General features: G+C 49.4%; 1 protein-coding gene across 1 annotated transcript; it reads right to left on the bottom strand.

The window, feature by feature from the left end:
* Positions 1-8,810: 8,810 nt before the first annotated feature.
* INSM1 (INSM transcriptional repressor 1) lies at positions 8,811-10,343 on the bottom strand. Its single transcript, XM_063113503.1, has one exon. It carries the CDS (start codon positions 10,341-10,343, stop codon positions 8,811-8,813), a length of 1,533 nt encoding a protein of 510 aa, XP_062969573.1.
* Positions 10,344-10,786: the final 443 nt, after the last annotated feature.

Genomic DNA, 10,786 nt, shown 5'->3' with positions numbered 1-10,786 from the left:
GTGAGTCCTCCCATGCTGGAACATTTGTCCCATTCGGGGTTTCTCTCTAGGAACCAGTTTCCTTCTTGATCTCAACTAAATTCCTCCACTCACAGGCCATATCACCTCTCAGAACCTTCCATTTCTTCCACTGTTTCACAGGGATAGTGATCAACACAGCCTCATAGAGTAACTGTGAGAACTCATTGTGAGTCATTCATATGAAGGTCTTAGACCAGGCAAGTAATATGAATTTTAGTCGTAGTATTACAAATCCATCATTAGTTGGGGTTAGTAGTCCTTGGTGAAGACTTCAAGTCATCAACTCTTCCCAGACCAAATTTATTATTGGTGGCAACTACTAGGAGAACTCAGTCTGTGACCAAGACCTCAACCTCTGAACCATGCGTATTAAACATCAAGGTGCACACAAATCCTCTGGAGATCTTGTTAAAATGCAGATGCTGATTAAGTAGATCTGAGGAAGAGCCTGCAATTCTGCATTTCTAACCAGCTCCCAGGTGAGGCCAGTGCTTCAGGTCTGTGATCCACTCTGTAAGTAGCAAGGCTCTAAAAAATATGTACTAACAGAGTACAACACAGTTTTTACTACTGTTGTCATATCCGATACACTCCTGAGGCTGGGTCAGAAACCTGTTTTAGAGAAAAGTTTCAAGTAGTGGTTGGGAATCTGTCATCAGAACAGACTTCTCACTGTCGGACATTGCTCTAAATTTCCAAAATGATCAAATATTTGCACAATTAAAAGAGCTCAGTACTTGCCAAGAAGTTGTTTGTTGCTAAAGAATTAACACTATTTTGAAACACATCAATGCTGAACTAAAGTTATCTTCTGTTTTTAATTCAATTATTAAGCTAAGGGTTACCAAAAACCTTTGAAATGTCAGGTTGAACCATACAAAATTATTGATGTGAAACTTTTAATTTTTACTTCTAACAACAGCAGTTCCTTCTGGTTCAACCCAGAGCTGTGCTTTCACTTGATCAATTAAACCATTACTGGAGCGAGAAAACAACCTCCAAACCAGGAGACAATCTTTCTCCTCTGTTTAGACCTTTGTGGAGGACGGAACAGGTTAGGATTTGTATGTATTGCCTGAGAGCCACTGTAATTGACATGACAAACACGAACAATATAGAATAAAACTATCTTGAGGATAGTTTTCTACTTTCGGAAAAACTTGTAAACTTTCTTACTTAAACAATCAGATAAAAAAACATGGTACCTGAGGTGGTGGTGACACCTATAAAAACCATGCTACTTAATTTTGCAGTTTTCATGAATTGTATATGCTGAGTCGATGGATTTGTGACACTCAACGTACAATTGAGCAAAGCGCGGTTTTTGTAAAGATCAAGTTTCCATCTAATCAAGGGCAGAAATGTAGTAGCTCTATAAAATACAACTGCATGATTTTATTGTCTCTGCATGATATTACTGTCAGCAAACTTCTTCTATAAAGGACCAAATAGTGAATATTTTGGGCTTTGTGGGCTATATGGTCAATATCACAACTACTAAACTCCACAGTTATAGTGTGAAAGCAGCCATAGACACTAAGTGAATGGGCACGGCTATGTTTCAATAAAACTTTACTTACAAAAACAGGCTCATGGCCAAATTTTGCTAGTGGGCCTTAGTTTACCAACCCTTGGTTTAGCCTTTTCTGTTATAATGATAGAGATGGTGAAGTACTGCAATGTGGCAATAATTCTGGAATCCTAGTATAATCTTAGAATGTATAAAATCATAGTTACTGCTACAAACAAAGCAAGGTAGATATAATATGTGTTTAATTTCTTCTATCTAAATTGCCAAATTTTGAAAATACTAAAGGGAAAAAACATGGTTTCTCTGTAGTTAACAGAGCAAAAAGTTTTCTGTACAAATCTGAAATCTTAATTGTGTAACTGATTCATTAAAATGATTTGAAACTATAAATTGTGTTTGGTGATTTATCAAGATAGTCATATAAAAACCTCCAGAAAGGTATCAAGGATAATAATTCTGTTCCAAAGGAAGCAATAAAGATCTTCTATTAAGACACATGGGGCCGGGGGGAGAATGTATTCCTTTGTGGTATAAGATATTTGATGAATCTAACATGATTCTGTTTGAATTAGGGCACCCAGAGACTGCAACTTGGTTTGTCTCCCTTTGTTCCTGACAGTTCTCAATTTGATCATTTTCATGTACACTATTCGTGTGGGTTTCTGCCCATCTCCTAATAGCAAACTCTTTGTAGCTGCATTCTAGAATGGCAAAGGCTCGTTTTGCATAATATAGCAGATAGCAATAGAAAAGAATGACAATGAATTGATGTTACAAGCTTTTAAATGACAACACCGGACACATGCATTTCAGCCTAAGTTCCCTGTCCTTTTCTGTTCTTTGTGCTGGGAGGAAATTGTAGCCTCATTTTTTTTTCCTCCTGTAGAAAGAGCCCTTCTCTGAAACCCACCCTTCCATGCACTAACACCTCCCCTGAGATTCGACACACAATAGCCTTTTGGCTCACTCCATCTATCCTGTCACAGTCAGGTGTGACTGTCACCTGGCTGTGGCATTTGGGGGGGGGGGCATTGCATCAGGGCCCTGGCCCTGCACAACAGAGACAAAGCAGATGTTGCATTCAAATAAAAGGGCCTTCTCTGATGAGTGAAAGAGAACGAACAATGAATTCAGGTTGAAGTTTCCGGCATTATTGTTACCCTGCTGTGCAATGCTCACTCTACTGGTTCAAACCAAATGGAAGGAACCGTGAATGCCTGGGTTCTGACGAAGGGGAGCCAGTGCCAGGAAACTAAATGCAAACTGTGTCGATAAGCTCCTTACAGACATTGTGACACTGGTGCAGGGCATGAACATGACATGCTTGAAACACTGGCTCTCAATAATCATGCCTTTGAATGTATTCCTGCTGGCAATAAGTCTTCTATAGGTTTCCTTTCAGTTTGGTGAATGTTCCAAGAATGGTTTGTCCCAGTAGTGTGGGCTTATGCGATGAGCTAAAGAAAAATCCTCAGTACTGATGCTTTGTGTGGCAATGCCACCAAGAAGACCACACAGTGTAGAAATCTTCAAACAGGACAAACACAAAATGCATTCACCCCGTAACCCATCTGCTCGCCATGTACTGTCAGAAGGAATCATGCATGGAATCGAACATTCCACTCTCCGGATGCAGCAGAGCAAGCCCACAATTAAAGTATGTGGTATACAAATGATGACAGCTGGGGCTTAAGAGATGAAGGGATGTGTATTTGTGTTACTGAAAACATGTAACTGACTTCAAATCATATGCTTCAATATGTTCTATGATTCTTAGAAGCATATCAGGCCTTAGTAACAACCGAAAAAATGTTGTGAATGGTAAACATGTAAGCCAAGTTGTTTCTCTCATCTGGCTATAAGAAATCAATTCCCTTTGCCCCATAGGTCCATCACGGGTCCCTTGCTGGTCACAGCTCTCATCAGGTCTGTAGGAATCTCTCCCCGCAAGTCCTCGTAAAGAATGCCTCCGAAGAAACAGGACTGATTCATCTTCAGAAGATCCTCTTGGCTAGGAAGTTTCCTCGATGACACCAAAGCCTGTAGCTGGTTGTTTGCACAAGATGAGGGGATGTTGAAAATTATTGATCTGTTTCCTTAGCAACATCAGAAGGAGGCGGAGTTCCCTAGTTTTCCTGGTGGAAAAAAAGATCCTCCTGTTCATTGAATCACTGGGCAGGTAGGTGCCACCTGTCTTCTCTGACCTCTTCTTCCTGTGGACTCGAAGTACCTGGTCTCGCCTGGGAACCTTGGCTGATGAAGGTGCCAGAGGGACAGGATGAGCTCTAGGATGCAGGAGCCCCAGGACTACAGCAGCCCTTCAAAGGACTCTCTTCCTGTTCTGGGTATTCGTGAATAGTTCTCTAACCTAGGACCACTGGGTGGGAACACTTTTGTGCGTCCTATAACCAGGTCTCCTTAAGTTATAGAGCCAGCTCCCACTTCTGAACTTCTCTTAGTGTTGCTGATATGACTGTTAGAGACAATTGCCATGTTAGAACCCAGGAGTTACAAGCATACCAGATTTTCCCTATGATTATGGGCCACTTAGTGCTGCAGGTTGGTAATAAAGAAACAATACACTTCTTTAATGTATAAGACAGGATGTTAACTTGAGGATTCTTTTGGCCGCTGACTCTCCCACCCAGGTGGGATTTTCAGGCTACTACTGTTGGGTTTTGTTGCCAAAACACCAATCAGATGTTTCTACAATTTAAGCTAGAATCCCAAGTGTCTTTAGGCCACCACGTGGTGCTCCATGCTCTGCTGCTACCTTGTCAAATGGAATCAACATCCTTGCATGCTGTTATTCAGTTGGTTTTCACACACTGGTGTGCTTTGCCACCTTGTGGGTTTCCTTCTACAACTCAGTTTCCTCCGTGGTCTTCTCTAAATTCCATGGCTTGTGCCTTTAACTACCAAACAGTACAGGTTTCTCTAGCCTGGCCATGAAGAAACTGTAACATATCCTTGCCCTGTAACAATCTAACTGGGTGACATATCATCTTGCCAGAAAATTTCTCTACAAGACCCAAAGGTCCCTTCTGCAGAGACAGCAAGTTTGGCTCAAAGCAAGCCTGCCTGTGGATTTATAACTAATCCTAAATGCCATGGAACCGCACTGACAGAGGGGTCCTCCCCTGTCTATATGAAGGCGGCTTGTTCCCTCTGGAGTCACCTCAAAGTCTCAGGAATCCTCCCCAAGTATCTCACAGTGGCTCACAGATCCCCTCAGGGCATCTGCCAGGAGCATCTTCCTGGTTTACAGATGAAGAGACAAAGGCCTGTAGGAAGCCAGGTGACTCAACTTCATAAAGCCACCGGCTTGCCTAACCTTATTTGAAGGCCTTTCTCTTTTGCAAGACAATCGGTACATGAAGAATTCCTATAATGTCATGTATTCTCTAGGATGGTTAAGCCACTCCTCTGCTTTGTCTGGACTCTGTGGATGGCTGTGGAATTAAGTCCAAGGAGATGGCTGGATCTGCTGCTGGGAGGAGGCGGTCGCGCACTTGGCGCCTGCAGCAGAGCCAACGGGGGTACATGAGAAATGTTGTGCCTTTGTCAGCAGCGTCTGGGCACAGACCTGTGGCTGGTGCTGCTCTGTCCAACCTTATGCACCCAGGTCTCTGCAGGGCACCCCAACATGTCCACATGGGTTATTGTGCAGCTAGAGGCGTCAGCCTCCTGCCTTCGTTTCTGCCCTGTGAGATCTGAGTACAACCAGATTGAACCCAGCGACAGGCCTTGGAGTATCTGAAAGGCACAGTCACCTGGTCCGTGGTGCTACACGGAAGGAACAAATACCTCCAAAGCACCGTCCTTGCTTAAGCTCACCCAGGTCCAATGTCCCCAGTACAGCCTTCCTGCTCCAAGGCTGGGAGAGCCCCAGCTTCTCCAGGCCAGCAATGGGGCAGGAACGCACCTCAAGAGGACACTATCCACCCTGAAAAAAGGGGAAAACAGCCTGTCCTGCAGCTGTTTCAGTTGGAGGCTCACTTTGGAACCATGGGAGTGCTGAATTGCCTTTTACCTTTTATTATTCCACATTTGAATGGAAGTAGGGAGAGGCACTGGCACAAATTGAACCCTGTCTTTTAGCTGCTCTGTCTTTAGCCTTGTTACTTTCCCTGACCCCCAACCCTCTCACCACCACAGCCTTGCTGCAGGGTGGAGGGGAGCCTTGGGCACGTTTCCACTGACGGCCTTCCAAGCTTCGTGCAGCCTCAGAACACAGAGGATGTCCTCGGCACCCTTTGCATGTTTATAAAGAAGGTGCATGCGTTGCAACGTGGTGTTCTATGACAGGAGCCCTGGGAACTTGTTATCCAGGGAGGCATAAAAAGAGAGAGAATCTGATTTCCTTTCTGTGGAATGTTCCACTAACTCATATCATATCACTTTGAAATAAATTGAATTTTTCTATTTCTTCTACACTGTTTAGTCAACTTCAATATGCTCCATTTACTATAAAGCTTCATTTAATATCTCACATAAATTAAATTTTAGTTTCTATTTTAGAAAAGGTATATTTGGTCAATTGAAATAAATTTCCACAGGAGATGTAGGAGCACGTTTGTGAACAACCAAACTATATTTACTCTCATAAAAGTGGATCTTAGAGGAATTGCTACTTTATGATTACGGACAAGAAAATAGCCCACGACAGAAGACCGGATACCGCGCCTGCAGACAGGCCTGGACTCGTCGCGTGGGGCCGGCCTGCGGGTTTTTAAGGAAACTTTTTATTGCAATCCAAACGTACATACACTGACCCTCAGTTTGGGGAATCTTTTAATGTGTGATGTGATTCAGAGAAAATATTTTAAAAGCTCCCACATTATGGTTGCTGGAGGGTTGGGGGAGCAGTTAGCCCACAAATGTTGAGTTTTTCTTTGTTTTATTCAAAGTTTTTGGGATGTCATAAATGCTGCTTTATTCTTGTGCTTTTATATCATGCTGGCCCTGAGCTTATTTCATCGTCCCTTCTTTTCCAAACTGGGAAATAAAAGGCAAAAGGACGGGCTGGAGGCAATTCACCTGTGGTGGTTTCGCCTTCATTGTTATTCTGAATCTGTTTCAAGAGCCTCACAAAGAAAGGAATAGTCAGTGTCGCTGCCAGCCGGGCCTTGCCCTAAGCCCTCCCCCCACAAAACTTAGGCTCTGCATCTGAAATCATCTTTCCTCAATTTTCCTTCGGAGTTCCTTACGGACTGCCCTTCCCACCCTCAGTCCAGCTACTCTGCGGAGGTGCAAGATCCCTTCGCTGTGCAGGCGTCTAAAATCTCTTTGGCAGGCAAACGTTTGGAGATTTATCAGGCCCTAGGAAAAAAGTAGCAAAAACGCACCAAAGGCAGAGAATGCACAGTTGTGATGTTTAACAGCTCCCTAATCAAATGTCTCAGAGAGAGGAAAACAACTCAAAATATTCACTGGGGACAGTCAGAACTGTTCTTCAAAGAACTGAGTGACATATAACGGAAAACGCTCTAATTACCTGTTATTAAATTTAATACCCCAAACAAATGGGGTTCCATTTTCACCCCAAAATAGACTGCTTACCTGATTGGGAAATTATTTCTGAGCCCTTACACCGAACCCAGTTGCTGAACTTCCGTTGCATGCAAATGGGAATTGGTTTGCTTTCCTTACTTTGTAAATCTGACTGTAAAATCATTTCTACTTTTTTCAAGTTGATACTTAAGGAACAAAAACTATCCACTTTATTTATCTGAGGAATTGCTGTCACACGGAGCCCCACACTGTGGAAAAACAAAGGATGTGCTAAGTTAAAGTGGTGTTCCTACATCCCTTGGGTGAAAAGGATAGATTCTTCCGGACACTCATCCCTATTTCTCTGAAAGGATGCCCATGTCTTCATCCTAACCCACCTTCCAGCACCTTTCTAAAGGCCCCCAACAAGCCGTCGGTTCTAGTTAGCCGTTTCTGTGGCTACACTCACCAGTTTAGATTCAGCTCTATAACTCCAGGCCCCTAGTGACGGCGGTGGTTTTCTTTTTCTTGATAAAAGATAAAGATACTTTTTAAGAAATCATCAAAAGCTCTAAATCCTGGTTGAAACCATGTGACACAGAAATCAATCCACCATGCTTTGACTTTGAAAATATTTTATTTGAATAGTAAATAGTTATACAGTTGAAACAGTTCTATTGAAGCTTTCTATAAATAGCTAACAATTAAGAAAATAATGTATGTAGAAAAGAGATTGCATTTAAAAGTAAGAGCTGTCGGTTGTACAAGGGCCTCAGGAGCCCTCCAAGCAGAATAAAATGGTAGGTTGTCTGTAATACACTCAAATAGGTATAAAAGTTAAAACTTTTAGCAGATCCCTTTAGAAAAAGGCTCTCTTCTAAAATGCACAGTGAAATGTCAAGAGTGGCAGGGGAGAAAAACGCACCAAACAAAGATCTGCAATCAAATAATATCATAATCTTCATAATCAATATAAATAAATAAAGAATAAATAACAATTACTCATAAATCAACATATACATTTTGAGGGAACTCATATGGCCCTACCTCAACGAAGATGATCAAACCAAAAAGTCTTACGTGAAATATTGAGGCAGTTACTACAGCATTTTCTGAAAATTCCCTTCCCTCCCCCCCCCGCAAAACAATCCCAAAACAGACAACAGTTCAAGGCATTTGTGGCTATACTAAAGAAAACTCTTTTTTTAAGCAATTTGATTTGTTCACATACAAAAAGGTAAAGCCAGACTCCAGCAGTTCACAAGCCATAATAAAGCTAATCATGTGGGAAGTTCAATTTACAGCCTGTGAAATATAAAGGCATTTATTCCTCAAGATTCACCCAAAACAACCCGTACGCTACATACACAGAGAGCAGAGATCGGGAGGCGAGAGCAAACCGCATTTCTAGACCATGAACACAGCGAATACTAGCAAGAAAAACAGCTTCTCCCCTCCAAAGGGAGGCTTCCGACCACGAGACCAACGACCAACGCGTACAGCTTTCCTCCCTTGCACAGAAAATGACTCCTGTTGCGCCATGGGGGGTAGAGGGGGACACAACGCAAAAGGGGGTCCAAAGGAGTCACAACGAGAGGGTCGGGGTTACCGTCACGCCACAGCGAGAGAAGCGGAGGCGACACTTTCACGGGGGGGTTGGGGGGCGCCCCCAGCGCGCACGCGGGTTCGGGGCGTGCAGGGTGCGCTCTCTTTGTGGGTCTCCAAGCGAAGGCACAGTTCGTGGGGCCGGGGTGGAGGGCGCGCTCTAGCAGGCCGGGCGCACGGGCACCTGGAGGAGAATCACCTGTCTGTTCTCGGACGGGTGGCACTTGTTGATGTGCCGCGTCAGGCCCGGAGAGCTGTAGAAGGTGGCCGGGCAGTACTTGCAGGGGAACACCTGGGCGGCGTGCAGCAGGCGCAGGTGGCGTTCCTGGGCGCCCTTGCTGGGGAACGTCTCCCCGCACACTGGGCACAGGTGGCACTCGGCGGACACACTCAGGCCCAGCACGCCGGCCGCCTCGCCGTCGCCGGCTGCTTCCTGGGGCGCCTTCTCGTCGCGCGCGGGGTACAAGGCCAGTAGGTCCTCGGCCGGGGGCGCCTGCGGCGCGCCCTTGGCCTGCAGCGCCTGGTGGTGCGCCAGCAGGTGCTTGCGCAGATAGGCCTGGCGGCGGAACTTCTTGGCGCAGTGGTGGCACTCGTAGAGCCCGTCTTCGGAGCCGGACTCGGAGACGCCGCTGGGGCTCGGCGTGTCCCGGTCGCTGCCGCCGCCGGGGGTCTCCCGCGCCTCCGACCTGGCCGCGGCTTCGGGCTCCGGCGCGCGGGCGGCGGCAGGCGCGGGCCGCGGTTTGTGCCAGCGGCGGTGCGAGGCCAGGTTGGCCGGGCAGCTGAAGACCTTGGCGCACTCGGGGCAGCGGTACTCCACGCGCACGATGCGCGAGCACTTGTGCTGCGCCAGCGCGAACGGGTCGGCGTACTCCTCCTTGCACAGCTGGCAGATGAACTCGCCCAGCGGCCGCGCCGCGCCCCCCGCCCGGCCCCGCGGCGCCTCCACCGGGCCCTCTTTGATCTTCAAGCCCAGCACGGGCGACGTGGTCACCTCGTCCTCGAAGTGCAGCTTGCGGATGGCCTTGGGCTTCTTGGCGCCTGGGGCCTTGGCTGCCTTGGCGGGCGGCTCGGCGGCGGCGGCGGCGGCGGGGGGCGCGGGCCGCTTGCCCGGGGGCCTGAGGGCGGCGGCGGCGGGGGGCAGCGGGGGGCCGGGGCCGCGGGCCGCCTCGGCGCCCGCCGAGAACGCCGTTCCCAGGTTGAGCTCGGCGGGCGCGAAGAGCAGCGCGTCGCCGCCGCAGGTGCCGCCGCCGCCCGCGCCGTTCGCGCCGCCCCCGCCGCCTCCGAGCAGCGCGGCGGGCGTGGGGAAGGACTCGGCCGAGACCGGCGAGCCGAGGTTGAAGCTGCGCTCGAAGTACTTGCGCTTCTCGTGCTCGCGGCTCACGGGCCGCGTGGGGCTGTAGAGCGGCGCGGGGTGCGCGGCCTCGGGGTTGCCGAAGTGCGTGGCCCGCGGGCCCGGCGGGGGTGGCGGCGGGCACGGCGCGCAGGCGAGCGCGGCAGCGAGCGCCGCATGGGCGCGCTCGGCGGGCGGCGGCGGCAGCGGCCCCGGCCCGGGGCTGGGCGCCGGGGGCTCGGCGCGGGCGCCCCCGCAGCCCGGCGACAGCAGCAGCGCGCGGTCGCCGTCCTCGCCGCCGCGGACCCGGTAGGACACGGGCGTGGACTTCTTGCTGCGCTTCACCAGGAAGCCGCGGGGCATGGTGGCGAGGCGCGAGGGCCAGGCACTGGCTGGGTCCCACCTCCGCGCTCGGCCCCGGCGGCTCTCAGTGCCCCCGGCCCATGGCCCGGGCGCGGCGGCGGCGGCGGCGGCGGCTCGGCCCGGCTCTGCGCCCTGCACGCGCGTCCCTGTCCCCGGGCCCAGGAACCGCTCCCTTTTAACGGGGGGAGGGGGCCATTGTTCTCGCCTCCCGCTTCCCCCGGAGCCAATCAGCGCGCCTGAGCCCCTCCGCCTGCGAGGGTGGAGGGCGACGGAGCAGCAGAAAGGGGGCCGGGACTCGGGGTCGCCCGGTAGGTGCGGCAGATGTACCTGAGGGCGCGGGGCCCCCGCGCGCGCCCCTTGGCCGCCCCGCCCGGCCCCGGCACACGCCCGGCCCCGCCTCCCTTCACGGTCTGCTGCGCCTCTATGGGGAGGCGCACGTGCCT

Source organism: Cynocephalus volans, chromosome 11, assembly GCF_027409185.1.
Source record: "Cynocephalus volans isolate mCynVol1 chromosome 11, mCynVol1.pri, whole genome shotgun sequence".
Classification (NCBI taxonomy): domain Eukaryota; kingdom Metazoa; phylum Chordata; class Mammalia; order Dermoptera; family Cynocephalidae; genus Cynocephalus; species Cynocephalus volans.
The sequence above is the reverse complement of the archived record's forward strand: the minus strand, read 5'-3'. Positions and strand labels throughout refer to the sequence as shown.

What these genes read in the sequence shown, in the direction of transcription:
- INSM1 (XM_063113503.1), bottom strand. Translation starts at nt 10,343, where the DNA reads ATGCCCCGCGGCTTCCTGGTGAAGCGCAGCAAGAAGTCCACGCCCGTG.